General features: G+C 33.0%; 1 protein-coding gene across 2 annotated transcripts; it reads right to left on the reverse strand.

Moving 5' to 3' along the window:
• Nucleotides 1–519: 519 nt before the first annotated feature.
• LOC110272266 (glycosyltransferase BC10-like) lies at nt 520–14,548 on the reverse strand. Of its 2 annotated transcripts, XM_088488329.1 has the most exons (6): nt 14,463–14,548; nt 13,549–13,687; nt 7,555–7,624; nt 2,872–3,718; nt 2,067–2,325; nt 520–1,315 (listed from the first exon to the last, which is right to left on the reverse strand). In XM_088488329.1, exons 4-6 carry the CDS (start codon nt 3,454–3,456, stop codon nt 939–941), a joined length of 1,221 nt encoding a protein of 406 aa, XP_088344455.1. In that variant the 5' UTR covers nt 3,457–3,718; nt 7,555–7,624; nt 13,549–13,687; nt 14,463–14,548; the 3' UTR covers nt 520–938. The 2 variants fall into 2 exon arrangements, with proteins under 2 accessions (XP_088344455.1, XP_088344457.1); XM_088488331.1 differs by lacking the exon at nt 7,555–7,624.
• Between the last annotated feature and the right edge of the window lie 6,192 nt (nt 14,549–20,740).

The following is a 20,740-nucleotide window of genomic DNA, read 5'->3' on the forward strand; positions in this document are numbered from 1 at the left end:
TTTTTTCAAGCTTCTTGACACAAACCCTAATAATATATGTATATAAAATTTTATTTTATTATTTGAATTTGTATTGAATTATGAAAATAGAATTATAAATTAGTTTTGATTTTATAATTTTTTTTTTTAGCTGAAAGTTGATAGAAGAAGATGAAGACATAAAGATAAAGTTAATGAATTTTTTTTATATATTAAGAGTAAAATAGATTTTTTAAAATAATGTATGTTTTATCCACTATAATTACCAAATACAATTCTTTTTAATTGTGTTTTTGTGTATGTGTGCTTGTCTCAGTATTTATGTCCTTGTGTCAGTATCTCAGCCTTTGTGAAACATGAACCAACGGAGCCTAAATGTTCAATGGTAATGACCGTAACGTGTAGAGTAATATGACATGGGTTTCAAAAATTAAAAGACAAGCTTAATCCTGCCTTTTTCTCTGTTTCTTTACTCTTTTTGGTGAATAACTTGATTGAGCTTTTTTAAAAACTGGAACTTCCAATTATCATGAAGCCCCCCAAAACAAAACAACCACTTATCAAATCACCTGTTCTACATTGATGGTTGAGTGTGAATCAACTGTTACAAAAATACACTTCCACAATTCTAAATTAATTATCACTTTCACTTTTATTCATACATTAAAAAATCAGTATATAAAAGATAAACATGTGTATACTTGATTTTTTAATGTAACAAAAAGGATAAAAATGACAACTAATCTAAAACAGAAGAAGTAAATAAACCTAATACATAAACCCATTTAAAGATAATTTGTAAATGGACTAATGATTGGGAATAATGGGTATGATAATCTCTATACGAGGAATATGAACACACTTAGGAGATGAATAACAAAGAAAATAAATGATTGCATCTCCAGCGTGACATTTCCTTGTTGCACATACACCTATTGTGGTATTGTATATTGCTGTAATTAAAACCGAAAAACTATGTGAGTAACCTTAAGTAGCCTTATCAATGCACTAGGCAAAAACTTCCTGGCAAAAAGATAACAAGCATTTGTGCTGTTTCCGTTATATGGGCATTGCATGTCCCTCAGGCTGTTGAGGAAGTCAATGGTCACCTCCGGTCTCACGAACTTCGCCGGGTGCGGCCCGCCTTTCGACCAATCAACCCAGGTCAAGCTCCGATTCGAGTTCTTCTTCCAATGCTCGATGCTAACATATGTTGGCAAGTAGTGTTCATCCGAGTAGCATGATCCCCTGCAGTGCTTTTGGAAAATTGGGAAGTATTTTTTGTCTGTTACTACTTGATGAGCGAGCTCTCTACCCATTTCGAACCACTGAGAACCTTTTTATTGAAACAGAGAACATAAATGATGAAATGAATTATTGCTTGCATTTGAAGCTAACGGTAAAAGTATACACCTATGATGCTAGAAACAATTGTAGTCCTATGGACATGGTGGTCACGGTAACTATTTAACTTTAGCAACACTTAAAATATTATTAAAATTAAAATAATATTTTTTAATTTAAAAAATAAATATAAAAAAGAATACTAAAATATTTACTTTAATATTAGCAATATATTTTTAATATGAATTTAACTTTAATAATTCATTGGTGTAAAAAATTATATATATATATATATATATATATATATATATATATATATATATATATTCAGTTATATAAGGTTATATTAATAAAAATAAATATTTTTTATTTTAATTACGTAAATAATTATTAAAAAATTAAATATAATTAAATAATTATATAAAATATTTTATTCCACTATTACGATCAAAATTAAACTCTCCTAATATTGTTAAAGTTGTTTAATTACTCTAATTATGGTAACTAAGGAAATATTTAATAATAAAAAATAATTAATTAAAAATAACTAAAATTTATTTTATTTAATTATGATGAGAATTAATAAATACTAAATAAAATAAGTTCTAGACGGTCTTTTTTCTCAGTAGCATCACCATATAGACTCTAAGTAGTGACTAACTAGCCCCTAGTTGTGATTATAACTAACCACTGCTAACTCATCAGTTTAACTAGCTGATTAAATAAGTAATCATCTACAATACCTTTCCTCCATTGTTTTAGAGTGATGGTTGGGGACATGCTGCTCCTATACCGTCCCCTTCCGACGGCGCTGTCCTCGTCATAAGCCATGACATAGTTCTGTGCAGAGTTAATCAAATAGGAATAGGTGAAGGAGAAGTTGAAAAGGGGTATGCAGGATTCTGAGATGAGAGCGAATCGCTCGTTCGACAGATCGAGCAGCGCGTTGGCCAGAAGACGACGCTCTGCTTCGATCATGTTGACGCCGCCCCATTCCACCTTCTGTATTTTGTTGAACCAGATGAACAACATTTAGTTTTTGAATTCTCGTTATGTAAATGGCTTTGGCAATTCAAGTGCATATCAGTTCCTATTTTTCTGTCATCGAGCTTTTATTTTGTTTTATTTAATTTGTCAATCATATGAAAAATCATTATTTAGTTGAAGAAACTAACTTATCTTATACCTGTTTCCAGCTTCTTTGTTCTGATTTATCTTCTCTCCTTTCACCTCAGGAAGAGAATTACTCATTCCTTTTTTTTATATATATATGTCAACATTTTTATACATTGAAATTTACAGTTTTTTTATACTTGATTACATAATATTAAGATTCAGCAATGTTACATGACTAGCACAATTTACTATTTTCAGTCAATAGTTAACCAACAAATTTGCTGATGTCAAAAGAAAGTGTCAAATGTACCAGCAGAGTGCTAGTATGAATAAAAATTGCTGGCCCAAATAATTTAGATTCTTGCATGTTGAAGCAAATGTAAATGAATAGTGGATAATAATAATAATTACAGTAAAGCAACAAAGACTGACCTTACTAGGAATTCTCCGTCCTCGAAAAACCGGACTCTCCGGAACTGATGAATCATAGGATGGATTAGAATGCACGTAAATAGAGTACTTGCCTTCATTCCCTTCGAAGAACTTCTGCCACAAAGGAGCCAAAAGCACAGGACCCCTTACCAAGAACAAGAAAGCCACCTTAGGAACATGATGTTGTTTCAGATACGTCCCATTCCTCACAGCCTTTGCAGCTACCCGAAGCAATTCTTTATCATTCATATGATGCATTGGCGCCTGATGACGTGGCCGCAGGGGTCCATGTTTCAATTCAGTGACACTCACGTTCTCATTGCTCCAATATTCCGATATTACTGACGGCGGAGGGATCAAGGATACGTCCGGCGGCGCCTGAGGCGGGGATTGAGTGAGCGAGGATCGAAGGAACTGAAGGCTTGGTATGCCGTTTTTAAGATAGTAGTAGCTGCTGAAGATTCCAATTGTTACACCACAGCACAAGAAGAAGACATAAGAAAGAAAACGACCTTGCTGCAGAGGAACACCGAAGAGTTTTGGAGCAGAGTTCGTTGGATTTTGATTATTCGAACTCTTCATCATTTTGATTATTATTCTATTGTTGCCTTGGGTATGTGTTTAGAATTGAGAATAAATTGAAGGTGTATGTATGTATTGGTACAGAGAAAATTGATTATCTGTGAGTGAAGATATCTATACAGTAAAAAATATATATTATGTGGGCACTGGAAGAGTAAGACAGAAATAAAAGGCACTCTCCTCTTTCTTGCGCCCTTGGGTGTTTTGAATTTGTACACCTCCCTTTATTAAAATAAAAAGGACTCTACTTGCTTGTTCCGGAAACCTGTACAAGGCTAGATGGTCAGTTATTAAGACAAGAAAATAAAAGAAACAAAAGAGTTAATAAATGTTAACACTCAAACTAACAACACCGTTTGTGACTAATGCAATCATTTGAAACTTAAAAAGTGTCATGTTAATTCAAATACCGTAAAACCTATGAAATTGATAGCTAAACGTCGTTACATGATGTGACAGATTAAAAATGCTACTAATCTTTTAAATTTTTAGCCTTTAGTCAATTTTTTTATTTAAATAATATTATTTAATTAATTTAAATATACATTCTTATAAAAAGTTATTTGTTTTTTTTATAGAAAATTACTTATTTTTTTATTTTTTTCTCTTTTAAAAACTAAATGATGGACAATTTTTAAAAAAAATACCTAATTACACTGCAGATAAATTTAACTAAATTATTATCTAATAGATTTTAGTTAACAATTTCACATAAAAATAACTACATATAAATTTCCACCATCAAATATTATAAGAGACAACAGTTGTAAACAGATAGAATGGTTGAAACATAGTATTTTGGGATATGATGTTTTGTGCTTATTAGTCAATCATATTCGTGGTTGCTTCTATAAATATGTGCCCAAAATCATGAGAAAAGTAATAAAATTGTGAAAGAATAGAAAAATAAAAGAATTGTGAAAGAAAAAGATGAAGAAATTTTATTGATTGTTGATTGAATGAATTGTAAATTATGAAGGTAAAACTAAGTATATATAGAGTATTGGCCTATGAAAGATAAAAGTAGATAAAGATAAGATATAGATAAAGATAAAGATAACTATAAGATAAGATAAAGACTAAATTATAATTTAATTTGTGTATTCTGTTGGGCTGAATTTGTGGGCCGTGAGACGTCTTTATTGTTGTCATGGGCTAAAATGGAAGAGTGGTTTAATACGCCCCCGCAAGCTGGAGGATGAAAGATGTCAAGAACACTAAGCTTATTCAAATTAAGATGGAAGGGTTGAGGAGACAAAGGCTTGGTGAAGATGTCAGCTAGTTGCCCAGAAGAGGAAATTGGGAGAAGTTTCATCACTCCAACTTGAGCTTTTTGTCAAACCAAGTGACAATCAACCTCTAAATGTTTGGTCCGTTCATGAAAAATCGGGTTAGCAGCAATATGAAGAGCACTCTGATTATCACAATATAAAACTGGTGGGCGGATAGGAGAGATGCGTAAAAATTGTAACACATTTAGTATCCATTGAAGTTCACAAGTTGTGTTGGCAAGTGCACGATATTCTGCTTCCGTGGAAGAGCGGGCAACTGTGGTTTGTTTCTTGGTCTTCCAAGAGACTAAAGAACTGCCTAAGAAGAAACAATAACCTGTTAAAGATCGCCGAGTGTCAGGACATCCGGCCCAATCAGAGTCACTGAAGCCGAGAAACTGAATTTCTGATTCCCTTGGAAAGAAAAGTCCTTTGTCGGGACTAGTTTTCAGATATCGTAACACATGTTTGGCAGTTTGAAGATGAGATTCAGTAGGAGATGCCATATATTGACTTAATTGTTGAGTGGCATACATGATGTCCGGTCGAGTAGTGGTGAGATAGATAAGACGGCCAACCAAACGACGATATACAAAAGGGTCGGATAGCAAGGGACTTGTGTCTTGATATAGTCTTGTGGTACTATCCATTGGAACAGAGGCAGGTTTAGCACCTAATAAACCAGAATTCTCCAAAAGATCAAGACAATATTTTCTCTGAGATAAGCAAATTCCCTTCTCTGATTGAGCAACTTCAATACCCAAAAAATATTTTAATGGGCACAAGTCTTTAATTCGGAAGTGTTGCTGTAAAATAGACTTAATGGCAGCAAGTTCAGAAACAGAATTACCAGTGAGAACAATGTCGTCAACATAGACTAAAAGGATAGAAATTTGATCACCAATGAATTTGACAAATAAACTATAATCAGATGAGGTCTACTGATATCCATGAGATAGCAAAAGATGAGAAAGTTTGTCATACCACATACGACTAGATTGTCGTAAACCATACAGTGACTTTAGTAGCTTACAGCATTGATTCGGTTGAGGAGATATAAATCCGGGTGGCAGAGTCATATAAACATCCTCAGAAAGATCCCCATGTAAGAAAGCATTATTGACATCCAACTGATGTATAGGCCAATGCTTCATAGAGGCCAATGCCAAAACTAATCTGATAGTGGCAGGCTTGACAACAGGGGAGAAAGTTTCCAAGAAATCAACACCTTCAGTTTGAGTGAACCCTTTAGCCACAAGGCGTGCTTTATATCGATCAACTGAACCATCAGGCTTGCGTTTGATGCGATAGACCCATTTACAGCCAACCGGCTTAACCCCTACAGGGCAATCAACAAGACGCCAAGTTTTGTTCAGCTCAAGAGCATCCAACTCATCTTTCATAGCACTACGCCAATTAGAGTGTTGATTGGCATCCTTAAAAGACTTTGGCTCAACGTCAGAATGTAGAGATAAAAGAAACTTTTTATGTGAAGATGAAAGAGAAGAAAAAGACATGACTGAAGATAAAGGATACTTGCACTTTGAGGGAGATTGATTTGTAGAAATGAGAGAGGAATTACACAAGTAATTAGAGAGATATGCTGGAGGTCGGTGAGGCCGGTCGGAATAACGAGGATGGGGTTGCTCAGGTGGTGAAGAAGGTGACGGGGGATGAGAAGGTGATGGTGGGCTGGTGTCTAGTGTTGAAAGGGATTCGGTGGTCATGGGTTCAACTTGGTTAGGAAACGATAGTGAGGAAGAAGGAGAGGTTGTTGGAGAAAATAAAGAACTAGGTAGAGTTGGGTCAATGGGTATAGGTGAGGGTTCAACTGGAAGACTAACTGAATCTTGTTTTTGAGAAGGTGTGTTTGGCAATGTTGGGTTAAGTGTCTGAAATTGGACATTTTTTGTGACTAAGGACAAGATCTTTTCATAAAAAATTACGTTTCTAGAAATCTCAATTCTTTTATCTTCTAAAACATAAACAATATACCCTTTAAAACCAGATTGAAAGCCAATAAATACAGCCTTTTTGGCTCTTGGATCAAATTTTGATCTATTTACCATTTGGGTAGAAACAAAACATAAGCATCCAAAAACTTTAATGTCATGATAATTTGGTGGAAGATTGAATAAAATCTCAAATGGTGTTTTAAAATTAATTGCGGATGATGGAACTCTATTAAGTAAATAAACAACATGTCTAACAGCATAAGACCAAAAAGATGATGGTAAATTAGATTGAAACATAAGAGCACGAGCTATATTCAAAATATGTTGATGCTTGCGTTCTACCCTTCCATTTTGTTGAGGAGTTTCAACACAACTATGTTGATGAATAATGCCCTTTGAAGCATAAAAATCAGGTAAAATAAATTCTGGTCCATTATCGGAACGAATAGTTTTGACTTTGGAGTTGAATTGTGTTTCAATTAAAGTAATAAAATTTTTTATTTGATTCTGTATTTCTCCTTTTGATTTTAATAAAGTAACCCATGTAAAGCGGCTAAAATCATCAACAATAGTAAAAAAATATTTATGATTATGAATAGAATTTTGTCGAAACGGACCCCAAATATCAAAATGTAATAAATCAAAACTTGCATTGGCTTTGCTAAAACTTTGAGAAAATGAAAGTTTCTTTTGTTTAGAAAGATGACAAATGTCACAAGCCTCGTCATGATGCATAGAGATAAAAGGAAATTGTTTATGTAAATGATTAAGTCTTTGCCTAGAAAGGTGTCCTAAACGAAAATGCCATATATTGGAAGGTGTAATGGGTGGAGATTGGATGGAATTTATGGAGTGTGTAGTGGATGAATTTTTACCGAAATTGGGTTCAAAGACATATAATCCATCTCTCATTCTGGCCAAATCAATTGTCCCCAAATTGTTGCTCTGTAAAGTGCAAGAAGAAGATGAAAAAGTGAGTTCACATATGAGTGCTGAAGTAATTTTTGAAACAGAGATAATATTAAAGTTGAAATGAGGTAAATAAAGAACATCATGAAGAACCAATGATGGTGAAAATTGAACGATGCCTTTATAAGAAACAGTAGTTCGAGAACCATTTGGTAAATGAACAATAATAGGAGAAATTTGTGTGTAAGAAATAAACCAAGACAAATTTGATGCAATGTGATCTGTGGCACCAGAATCAATGATCCAAGTATTCAAGAATGAATCTCGATTTGAAGAATTGTTAACAGTAGAAAAGGTATTGAAAGAACAAAGATAATGAGTAGTTGGACTTGGCAGAAGTTCAAGTTGTTTTGAAGGACGAGCTTCTTCATTGAAAGGAAGTGCCATGAAAGAAAAGTGTTGGGCTGACAAAAGGTCCAAAAGAGACTCCGGATGAAATTGCTGGTGTGCCCTTTCTTCTTGATCCATGGATGTCAGCAGAGCTCAAAAGGAGCTCTGATACCATAATAAAATTGTGAAAGAATAGGAAAATAAAAGAATTGTGAAAGAAAAAGATGAAGAAATTTTATTGATTGTTGATTGAATGAATTGTAAACTATGAAGGTAAAACTAAGTATATATAGAGAGTATTGGCCTATGAAAGATAAAAGTAGATAAAGATAAGATATAGATAAAGATAAAGATAACTATAAGATAAGATAAAGACTAAATTATAATTTAATTTGTGTATTCTGTTGGGTTGAATTTGTGGGCCGTGAGACGTCTTTATTGTTGTCATGGGCTAAGATGGAAGAGTGATTTAATAAAAAGTGTCTCATTCATTCTCTACAAATTGTTTCATATTTCACAAATTTTATTATTTTTCGAGTTTTAAGTATAAGATAATTTTTTTTATAATTTCTATTTAAGTAATTCATTAATTTTGTTATATTTTAAAAGAGTATTATCATAAATTCTTAGCAACTAAATATGGAGATAAATATGTAAAAAAAAAAAGAAATTAAATACAAAAATTAGAGAAGAATTAAGAGGAAGAGATCATTTTTTAGAGAGAAAATTTTCAAAAAGGAAAAAGAATATTACTCACTAAATTTATACGTGATTAATTACATTCTTACTCTCTTATTTATAATAAATTAATTAATAAAATTATTTTAATTGGAAATAAATTTCATTTTTACTCATTACAAAATATCTCTTTGAAAATGGTGATATGATCGTGCCTTAAAATCATAATAAAATTATGCTTTGTCATCTTTTAATCATCATTTGCCTAACAGGGTGCTGCATGAATTGCTTTATCGAATGTTGTTTGTGGGACATATTTAAACCTTAGAACAATGAATATACGTGGGCGATTTCGTAGTTAGAAACTCGTCGTTTGTGATAGCTAAGACAAAGGATGCGTCGTCTGCTCTAGTACGTGGGACATGTTCGATATTGAAAGTATATGGGATAGATGTTGGGACAGGACTAGATCAAGTCGTTAAACAGCCGCCAACCTTTTCGTATTCTTTGACAGTTTGTTTGACTACTATATACGGAGGAAGCATTTTAACACTATGTCTGGTTTAGAGAAAAATAAAAGAAAAAAAAATAAAAAAAATGAGTGAAAATTTTTATTTTTCTTTATTTGGATGCTAAAGAAAATAAAAAAAAAATTGGGTGTGAATCTCACCAAAATAATTTTTTTTCCATTACAAACAAGAAAATAAAGAAAAAAATGTTATCTTTTGTGTATTTATAATATTACCCATAATTCTATTATTATTAATAATTATCAATATAAATTTAGTTTTAACAGTTTTAATATATTGTTATAATAGAGATTCGTATTTAAACATTATATATGTATTAGATAAATAATTTAAATCAAATATATAAAATTATAATATTTATAAAATGTAATAAAACATAAATAAATAAAAATATTTATATTTTATTTTATTATAAAGATATTAATGTATTTTTATACCATTATAATTTTCTTTTTTCTTACTTTTTTTCCATCCAAACAAAAAAAAAAATTATTTTCTTTTTATCTATAAACTCTTCATTCAAACAACACACAAATAACTCTACTTTTTCTTCTATTTTCTCTCCTCTCATTTTCTTTCCTCTTATTTTCTTTCTTTCTATTTTATTTTCTATATCCAAACAAAGCCTAAATATATTATAATCGCAAGTATTTTAATATTTTTAATTATTAATTTTAATTATAAAATTAGTTTTAGCTTATATAATTGATGTTAATGGCTAAAAATATTGTAACACCTGAAATCATGATACTGAAATGCTTCTATATATATATATCTTAAAAATTAACAACAATATTAAAAATTAATTATTGATACAAAAAACATATTAAAATATAAAATTTTTATTAAAAATTAATTAAACAATAAATACATGATGGTAAATTTGATAGTTAAATTTTTGTGTAACATATCATTTTTGTAAAACTAATGATATATCTTTTATGTTTTAAAATTTATTTTTGGCACGAATAATTAATAATTATTTTATAAAATTAAATAATATTAATTAATTATACTAATAGTTTCATTAAATAAAAAAGAATGTTAATTAAAAAAGAGAATAGTAAGTATAAAAATATATATAATAATTTATAAAAAAATTGTATATGCAATTAAATTTATTTAAAATCACAATAATTTTAATTATTTTTTCGTTTTGTGTCAGTAAGTATAACTCAACGACTATTTGTGACTCCAAAAGAATCTCATAGCTCTTGACTTAATGACCTTTAATTTTATGTTTTTAACAAAGATATATTTCTGATTTAGGCTCTGTTTATTTGATGTCTCAATAAAAGATAAATATAAACACTAACACTATGTTTGGTTATTATCTTTAAAAAATTAGAGACATAGACACAAAAACACAAAAATATATGAATATAGATATACACAAAATTTTTATATTTTTTGTGATAATAGTCATATTATACAAGACACGTCTACCTAATTTAAAAATCAAATTTACTTCCAAATCAAAATAACCTCAACACCAACACTATCATTACCACTATTATCACCAATTTTTACCACTACTATCATCACTACTAATCTTTCAATCTTATTTCAAATAAATAAAATTAACAACTCTAATTTAAATATCGCTTAAACAATTCAAATTAAAAAACAAAAAAAATAAAAGAATGGCAAAAACAGATCTAAAATTAAGGAAGGTGAGAGTTTGTTGATGTATCGGAGGAGAAACAAATGATGGAAAAAAATGACGGTGATGGTGAAGGATGATGCGGAGGCAAACCACAGTGTTGGACGACCTTCTTTATGTTTGCGGTTACTGTGACGTTCGGCAGAGAGATGGTGATGCCAAAGAGGAGAGAATGAGAAAGAGAGATCCAGAGAGAGAGAGACATCGATCTTGGAGAGGATAAACACAAAGTGTTTTGAAAGCGTAACTACTTGATGGATCTAGAATGGTGGAGGATGAGGATGAAATAGATCTGGAAAGGAGGAGTTGAGATGCAATAACAATGGAAGTTAGAAGAGGGAGAGAAGAGAAGAAAAAAAATGTTAATGTGAGTTGGATAATTTTGGAATTTTGATTTATGTCTCAAGTCAAATATCCATGTCTCTTCATTTTAGCCAAACACAAAATATATATTTTTTGTGGGTAGTTATGTGTAACCGTATTTTTTACTCTTTTTAAATAAACAGTGCACAAGTGTTGTTGTGTATATGTCTCTCATACATAGATACCATCCAAACGCAATGTAAGATATAGTGATACATAGACACAAAAAAATCGGTGTTTGTGTGTCTTGTTTGATAACAATTCACAAGACATGACAAATAGTTAAAAGTCATTTTTATCTTTTTTCTTCTCACTATCTTTAGTTTACACTACTACATCACTGTAACATAACTTTTTTTTTTTTTACTATCATTCTTCACCAAAATAACAATCAAATCCAAAAAATTCTAATACCACCAGAAGAAGAGAATAAAATAAAAAAAATTTAAAAAAAAAAAACAGCAACTCAAGAATGAAAATTGCTTTTGTTTTTAAAAAAAAATCTTCTTGTCATTATAGATGTATTATTGTCACTCATCACATTTCTATTATTTTTATCACATATCTAGATATGCATGTCTCCAAAAAAGTTAAAAAAAAAAATTCGTTACAACAGTGAGTGTGAGAAGAAAAGCATGTTCAGAGAAAGAGGAAAGTAAAGATAAAGGTGAAGAAGATTCAAGAAATAAAAAAGCTGAGATGTAATAGATAGAAGAAATAGAAAGAAGAGGGACAATAGTGATAACAGGTAGAAGAGAGACAAAGGGGGAATGGAAGGGAGAAACAAAGAAAATGATAGAGAAAAAAAGAAGTGTTAGAAACTTAGAATAGAAAGATAGGAGTTGGAATTATGAAACTTAATAAAAGGTATAAGTGAAAAAATTCATGTCTCAATATATGCGTTTTAATGTCTCACTAATTAGGAGGTACATAAATTTTGTGTATTTATGAGTTATTGTGTATTAATATATTTTTTTTATTTTGTATTTTTAAAAATCAAACATAAAACATGTGTGTAAGTGTGTCATCATGTTTTAAAATTTGATGGACATACCCACTAAATAAATACTACCTTAAAAATATATTTAATAAATGTATATTAATTTTTTTTTTACGCGTTATAAGTGTTCATTGATTTGGACTAAGAAATTTTGTAGATTTTGGCTTAATTTATCTAAAAAATTATAAATTTGTTTAGTTCATAAATTAGTTTGATTTCGAAAAATCATTAATGACATATGAGTTGGTTGATTTTTTTGTGTGTATTAAGTTGGTTGATTAATTTAATATATTTTAATCTATATTTTTCATCCAATTTTTTTTGACACGTCCTTTAATCTTTTTTGTCTTAAAATAAAAAAAATATTTGAGTTAAAATTTTCTTAAAAAAGTTTAGCTATTTTTTTTTGTTTTTCACGGTATTCTCTAATTCGATAAACTAATCTGCTATGGTATTGAGCTCTATTTAAGAGGTTTGTTGTTGACCAGTGAATTGTTACATGCATTTGGGATTCAAAATTCGACACTTAGTTAAACAAACTAGTGAACTAACCATTTAAGAAGACTTATTCAATCTTCTCAAGGTATTGGGCCAAACTTTTCCTTCAGAGGCCGACTTTTAATCCTTCCAAAAAAACCTTATCTAAAACACCCTCTTACTGACAAAAAAAAAAGACACTCTCTTAAAGAATAAAAAAAAATTAGGTTAGTCAAATAAACACTTCATTTTTATTTAAACAAGGGTTGGAAGATTTAAATTTAACTTTGTGTATACAATCCATTAGTGACAAATTTTTAAATAGAATTTAGATTCACAACGAATTAAACCGCCACTTTTCAGATTAGGAAATACTAAAAAAAGAGAGAAAATAAAAATAAATAAAACCCCAGACGCGGATGGCTAATGGGGTGAAATTGTTATGGTAAGTGGTAACTTATACGCTACCAATCTACCACTGTGCTTGTAAAGTGTAAATAAGAGAAAGTTTAATGAAGTTCTCTCTCGAGATTGTGTTCAAATTTACACTTATACTCTTAAAGGAATGGTTAGTGTGACAATAATTTGAATTTCTTTTCCATATTTCACCAGCATTCATGTGTCACTACTTCCATGTATTTGTTTCTAATTATCTTAAATCTCCACAAACGATATATGGAATATAAAGGAAACCCAAAACTACTATCCAAAAATACTATTAAAAAAATGTTAAATGATTATTTTTTTATATTTGTTTTATATTTGATGAGTGTATACTAATTAACTTTTCCTTTAATTTAAAAAAAATGCTTAGCCTCCTAATATTTTCTAATAAATAATTGAATCTCAAAATGCAAACCTGGTAGTTTATTCTGAGCGAAAAATATTTATAACACCATCAGCAACTACCAATGTCTTTTTCCGGATCTCCTTATTTTACATCCACAAGCTAGCTAGGTAATCTATACATGTACGTACAGGCATCCACGCATATGAATCTGCATATATGAGTTTCAATAATTAATCACTTATCACTTATCTCTTTTCACAAGCGGTTTTAAATCCTAATAAATTATTAAATTAATAACTTATAAAGATAGAATATTAAAACTCATATTCATTTCTTTAAGTGAATGCGTTGCAGTGCATTAAAACTAGCCATTTACAATATGATGATATCTTAACAAGTTCTATAGTTTTCCATTGGATATTGTATTAGAAACCAAATTATGTGATCAGAATAAAAAGAATACAAATTAAATCAACCAAGTCAGATTTAATGGGGCTTTTTTTTAATCAATATGTCACTTTTTTCCAAAATTTACTACTAAATTGTATTTTTTTTTTTCAAAATTTATTTATGTACCACTATTTTGTCACGATGGCACCTGCTATTATTTTTGAAGTGCTGACTAGTTGACGCGGTTAAGCGCAGGGAAGCACTCGACGTGCCTTCCAAACAGAAAACGCTAAAATTATATTAATTACATCTATACTATATGTTCTTTTTGGATTATATATGTTCTTTTGTTACAAAAATGAGCAAACGTTATTTATAATGATGTATGACTTTAACATCTATACTATAATTATATTAATTACATTAAAACTTGTCTTATTTGTCTTGTCCAACAAACAAATTCAACAAAACAGAAAAGTGATAATTCTCTGATTTGGAACTGAAACCTTCATCATTGACAAAACAACTTACTATAAGACAAAATAGAAAGACAAAAGGAAAAAATGATAAGGATTAAAGGAAGAACTACTTGCCATGGATGCCTGGTCGTAAATCACAATATTTATGGAACCGTATCAGCCAAGACGGAGGAAGGAAGGAAGGAAAGAAAGAATATAATTTCTCCTATCAGTTTCATTTTATATGGATTTAAGTAACATTCCTGATAAAGCAGGAATATAGTCTAGTTTACTAAGTTTGGTTCACTCTGCACCAAAAAATATGGGTTAATAAACTTATTTAGGCTTCTATATTTGACCATTTCAGCTAAAAGATAGGATTTCCATAAAAATTATGGGCAATTGAGTAAGTAAAAATTCTGTAACTAAACCGCATTTGGTAATAATAACAATCAAAAGAAGTGTTATAAGTATTCTGCAGTAATTGATTAATAATATGCCTTTTATTTATAAAGCATATTCCAATTCCTTCTTTAATTTAATTATATCTATTTTTAGTATAAATTTTCTTCTACTTTTTTCTTCTCTCAACTGCATTTTGTGCGTGTGTGTTTGTTTTTTTAAATAATATTTACATAATTTTTTATGTATATTTTTTTAACATTTTTATTTTATAGTATAAAAATAAATTATTTATCTTATCTTATTTTTTAATTAATTATTTTTAATATAAAAAATAAAATGTATTCATAAATATAGTGTATGAAACATTTTTTTCCCTCAACAAAACACTAAATCCAAGGTTGATTTTTTTTTTAAGTGTGAAGGGATAACAAATTAACAAAGAGGAAGTATAGGAATCCAATAAAATATCTGTACAATGTGTACAATGGAGGTTTAGGGATGTCCGATTCAGTATTAAAGATATAACTATTAGTGTTATCTTTTCCTATCAGTTTAAGTTTTTGGGATGAGTGATTTCATAACATGGTATCAGAGCTCTAGATCCGAAAGGTTAAGAGTTCGATTCTTTGTAAACCCAAAATCAACTTAAGCTCACTTTTGGGATGAGTGGTTTCATGACATGAGATGTTTATTATCCCTAGTATCTGGATGGTTATTCTGGATAGTATAGGTGATGTTTATTTTTAAACTCATAGCTTATTGTATACATTGTATAAATATTCCATTGGCTCCCTAGCGAAATTCTTAACAATATAGCGTTCATTTATAAATAGGACTCGAAACTTTCAAAAGAGCAAAGTTACAAATATGGACTAGAGCATCATCCATTCACACTTCATTAAAATTAGTAAGAACTATTTAGACCAATTCATGAGTCACTATCACCACTCCTTTTCACATAAGAGTAAACTATTAATCTAAGATTCAAAGCTAATTGTAAACAATACATAATAAAGGATCCAAAAAAATTACTATGGGTTTTATTATTCTTAACAGATTGAATAACCTCTATTAGATAAACTCTATGTTATCACTTTTAATAATAACATAAAAAAAAAACACCCATGGGCTGTTTTTAAGCCCAAAAGGCAAGCAAGAGCTTTTGCTTCATAAACCTAAACTGATAAGGAGTTTCATCACCGAAACACTGTCCATCTAGCAAAGCATGCTTAGAGGATCATCAAACATCCGAATGCCGTATAGATACAGATTCTTAAAGCTCTATATTTTTTTTATTGCAACTTTTAGGATGCTCAAAAAAATCAAGAAGGATCTTGGATTTGGAATAGTATATTATTATTAGGGAGGGAGCTTTTGAAGAACAAAGCAAAATAGATTATAGGTTAAGGAAGGAACATCAAAGTATAGGAGGACAACTGGATATATGGCATCAACTACCACTAAATAAGGATAGGAATGAAGATCAAAGAGTGCAAGAGTTGATCCTACCATCAAAAGAGTGGGACAAACAAAAGATAGAAAACTTGTTTCCCATAGTCATTGCTGAAAAGATCATCTGAACACAATCAGCAGAATAATGGAGCAGGACAAATTGATTTGGTCGTATAGGTAGGATAGAAAATAACTACACAGTCAAGACCGGGTATCACATCACAAAGAAAGAAGAAGAGGAAAAAGGTGTAAGAGACAACCCTGGTGCGAATTTTTAAAACCACAAACTAACCGACAAGTGCATTAGGTCGTACCAAGTAATATCTCAGGTGAGTGAGGGTCGATCCCACGAGGATTGATAGACCAAGCAACGACAATTAAATGATTTACTTAGTTAGACAAGCAGAAAATTGGTGTTTTGGGGTTCAAAAATATTAAATAGTAATTCAGATATTAAGAAGGCAAACAGTGAACTTAGTGTGAGAATATGTGAGAGAACAGTTAAGGTTTTAGAGATGTTTATTTTTCCAAATTTATATTTCTTACCAACTACTTTAATCATGCAAGATCCAATTCATGACAAACTGTAATTGACTAAACCCTAATTCCTTAGTGATTTAGTCTCATCTAACCTAATCAACCGCCAATTCCTTGGTCACTTAATATAGATTAGAGGGTTAGGTTCAATTCTAGTTTATTAGCCACAAAAATCCTAATTACCCAAATATAAGAGGATTATATGTCATGTATCCCGTTAAGTCCAGACAATTAGTAATTTAGGAGGAATTTACTTTCAAGTTAGTATTCAGGTGAGATAACTTTTCTAATAATCAACAAGAATTCATGTAGAACAAGAGCTATTTTCCAATACACTCAAGTTCATAAGATGAAGAACGAAAGTAATCCTTGAATTTAAATCAATATATGAGTTAAAATAGAGTAACAACAGTATTAATCTATAAAATAAACAGAGCTGCTAACTTTAACAAGGGAGGTTTAGTTGCTCATGACTCAAAGAGAAAACTAGGGTTCCAAAGTATTGAAAACTAGAATAAGGGAGAAGAGAAAAGAAAAGCCCAAAGGGCTAAATTTTTTTCTTTTATATCTAACCTAATTTAATTTGAAAATAAAATAGAATAATAACTAATAAAGCCCAAAAGATTGTGTTTATAAATAAAAATAACCAAAACAAAATAAAATATAATAAATATGACCCAAATCTAACTAATGAAGCCCCTTCATTAAAATTGGATCCGCGCTACTGGCGCTAAATGCCAGAATCGGCGTTTAGCTCCCCTTGAGGCAGTGAGTCCTCCAATTGTTGCTGTCTTCCTGGCGGTAAATGCCAGGCTCAATGTTTAGCGCGCGTCGAGGCAGTGAGCTCGCACACGTTACGCGGCACCTGGCGCTAAACGCCCAGGTCCGTGTTTAGCGCTGATTTCACAGAATGGCTGTGATGATTGGACTTTTGTGTGGTTTAGAATTCACAAATGGATTCTCGTTGCAATATAGTTTCTAAACCAACAATTGTCCTTGTTCATACCCAGGGTCGAGCTGTCCGACCCGGGATGATTAGCGGCAAAGCGACCGACCTGTTTAGGTCAAAGCGGACCGACTTCTTTACGAAGAACTCGGCCAAATCGACAGAATAGCGCAGTAAAACGGCCCAAATGAAGGAACACAGCCCAATCCAAAGGCGGCCCAAGCCTACAGAGAGAAGGGCGGTTCCGTTGAAGATAAGCTGATCTCACGCCAAAGATAAGATAAGATAAGATAAAAAGGTCACTCAACAACTACTATAAATACACTGGAGCACCCAGGTATAACTCATACTCTGATTCTACAATAAACCTGCTTAATACCCGTGCTAACTTAAGCATCGGAGTCTCTTGCAGGTACCCTCCACCCTCCGGTGGCCAAGGATCAGCAGTGCAGCAAGTCCAACAAGTCGGACACAACAGCTCCGGCCGCCACTAGCCAGCTGGACACGTCATCTCCGACCAATACAGAAGATCTCATCCGAGATCGGCCTACAGTTTCAGGTAACCCTCGGAAGATTGGCGCCGTTGCCGGGGACCTGGAAGTCATCCCAAAACCATGGCGGACGGCCATGACAACGACCACGACTCAGATCTAGAAAACCGAACACCGCACAAGAACGCGGACTCTACACTAAAGGATACCCCGGAACCTAACGGGGACAAGAACTCACCAAATCCGGGAGCCATAGAAGCACTTCAAGATCGCTTAAAGCAACTTGAGAAAGAAACCCAGCAACAACGGGAGATCGGAAAGGATCTGCAAAGAGAGGTACGGCGACGTAGAGAACTAGAAGAAAAACTACAGCAATTAGAGGCCGACCTCAAATCAAAAGCTCCACGAACCACTTCTGAGGAAAATTCACGCAAAGAACAAGATCCGTTCACTAGAGAAATCATGAAGACCAAAATTCCAAAAGATTTCAAGCTCCTGGATATGGTTTGGTATGACGGCACCACAGATCCCAACCATCATCTCAGTAATTTCAGAAGCAGAATGTACCTTACTGATGCCTCAGATGCCGTCGCTGCAAAGCTTTTCCAACAACTCTCACGAAAACGGCGATCAGATGGTTCGACAACTTACCTCCGAAGTCCATCTCAAACTTCGACGACCTGGCCAAAAAGTTCCTGGCCAGATTCTCCATCCAGAAAGATAAGGCCAAGCATGCACGCAGCTTACTAGGGATCAAGCAAGGAGACAGGGAGAGCCTCCGCAACTACATGGAAAGGTTCAACAAAACATGCATGGACATACAAAGTTTACCAACCGAGGCCGCCATCATGGGGCTCATCAATGGCTTACGAGAGGGACCCTTCAGTCAATCTATATCAAAAAAGTATCCCACCTCCTTAGATGAAGTACAGGAACGAGCAGAAAAATACATCAACATGGAAGAGAACGCGCGGCTGGGAGAAACTTCAAAATTTGGAGCCTCCTACCGAGACAAAGATAAGGACTCCAAAAAGAAAGAAGATCGACAGGGGGAGAAAATAAAAAAATACCATAACTACACTCCCCTCAAGGCATCCCTGGTCGATGTATACAAAGAAGTCTGCCATACAGAAAAGATCCCCCCAGCACGACCACTCAAAGGCAAAAGGGGAGGAGGAAACCGGAAGGAATATTGTGAATACCATCGAGTCCGAGGGTACTCTACCAACGAGTGCTTCGACTTGAAAAATATCATAGAAAAATTGGTAAGAGAAGGAAAATTAGATCGATTTCTGGCCACCCGAGATGAAGACCAAAGAAAAAGACGAAGAGACGAAGATGATGGACGAGCTGAACGATCACCTCGAACACCAGAAAGACACGTCCACATGATACACGGCGGATTCGCAGGAGGTGGGATCTCCAAATCATCCCGAAAGAGATATCTCAAAGAGGTATATCATGTCGAGGGAAAGGAGGAAGCACCCAACATCCCAGCAATAACATTCACTAAAGAGGACGCATCCGGCATAATCCCAGGACACGACGATCCCATGGTCATCACTATTATACTGGAAAACGCCAATCTACACCGCACATTAGTAGACCAAGGGAGTTCTGCCGACATCTTATTCAAAATAGCCTTCGACAAACTCGGCTTAGACGAAAAGGAGCTTAGAGCATACCCGAACAATCTGTTCGGACTAGGAGACACCCCGGTACAACCGCTGGGATACGTATCACTACACACCACTTTCGGAAAAGGAAACCAATCCAGGACCCTCAAAATAGACTACATTGTGGTCGACGTAAGTTCAGCCTACAATGCCCTAATAGGTCGAACAACACTCAATCAACTCGGCGCAATAGTCTCAACTCCACATCTATGCATGAAATTCCCAACTACAGAAGGAATAGCCACGATAAAAGCAGATCAAAAGATGGCACGTCATTGTTATAACGAGAGCTTAAACCTCAGGGTCAGAGGAGAAGAGTTTCATACAATCGAGCCCGGCAGAGCTCATCGACGAGAAGAACTCCGGCCGCACCCAGAAGGCAAAGTAGAGAAAGTTCAGATCAGAGACACCCCGGACAAAACAACTAATATCGGCACGGTCCTAAGAGGAGACTCAAAAGAATTACTAATACAATTCTTATGAGATAATGTCGACCTCTTCACATGGAAAGCCGCAGACATGCCAGGCATAGACCCCAAGCTAATGTGCCACAAGTTGGCGGTTTACCCAGGATCTCGGCCGGTACAACAGAAGCGAAGAAAACTCGGACCAGAACGATCCCAAGCTGTGGAAGAACAAATACAAGCACTGCTAGAGGCAGGATTCATAAGAGAAGTCAAGTACCCACTATGGCTAGCCAATGTCGTCTTGGTGAAAAAATCAAATGGGAAGTGGCGCATATGCACCGATTACACCGATCTCAACAAAGCCTGCCCAAAAGATCCATACCCACTCCCAAGTATTGACGCTCTGGTAGATGCTTCCTCCGGATACAGATACCTCTCGTTTATGGACGCGTACTCAGGATATAATCAAATTCCCATGTATCCACCAGATCAGGAAAAG

This window comes from Arachis ipaensis, chromosome B5 (assembly GCF_059453495.1).
Source record: "Arachis ipaensis isolate K30076 ecotype BB chromosome B5, ASM5945349v1, whole genome shotgun sequence".
In the NCBI taxonomy this organism is placed as follows: Eukaryota; Viridiplantae; Streptophyta; class Magnoliopsida; order Fabales; family Fabaceae; genus Arachis; species Arachis ipaensis.

Excerpts from the sequence above, each read along its gene's own strand:
- LOC110272266 (XM_088488331.1), bottom strand. The coding sequence starts at position 3,456 with ATGATGAAGAGTTCGAATAATCAAAATCCAACGAACTCTGCTCCAAAA. Across the intron at positions 2,326-2,871 it reads GACGGAGAATTCCTAGTAAG|AAGGTGGAATGGGGCGGCGT; the intron begins GTCAGTCTTTGT and ends AACAAAATACAG. Across the intron at positions 1,316-2,066 it reads TCTAAAACAATGGAGGAAAG|GTTCTCAGTGGTTCGAAATG; the intron begins GTATTGTAGATG and ends TTCAATAAAAAG.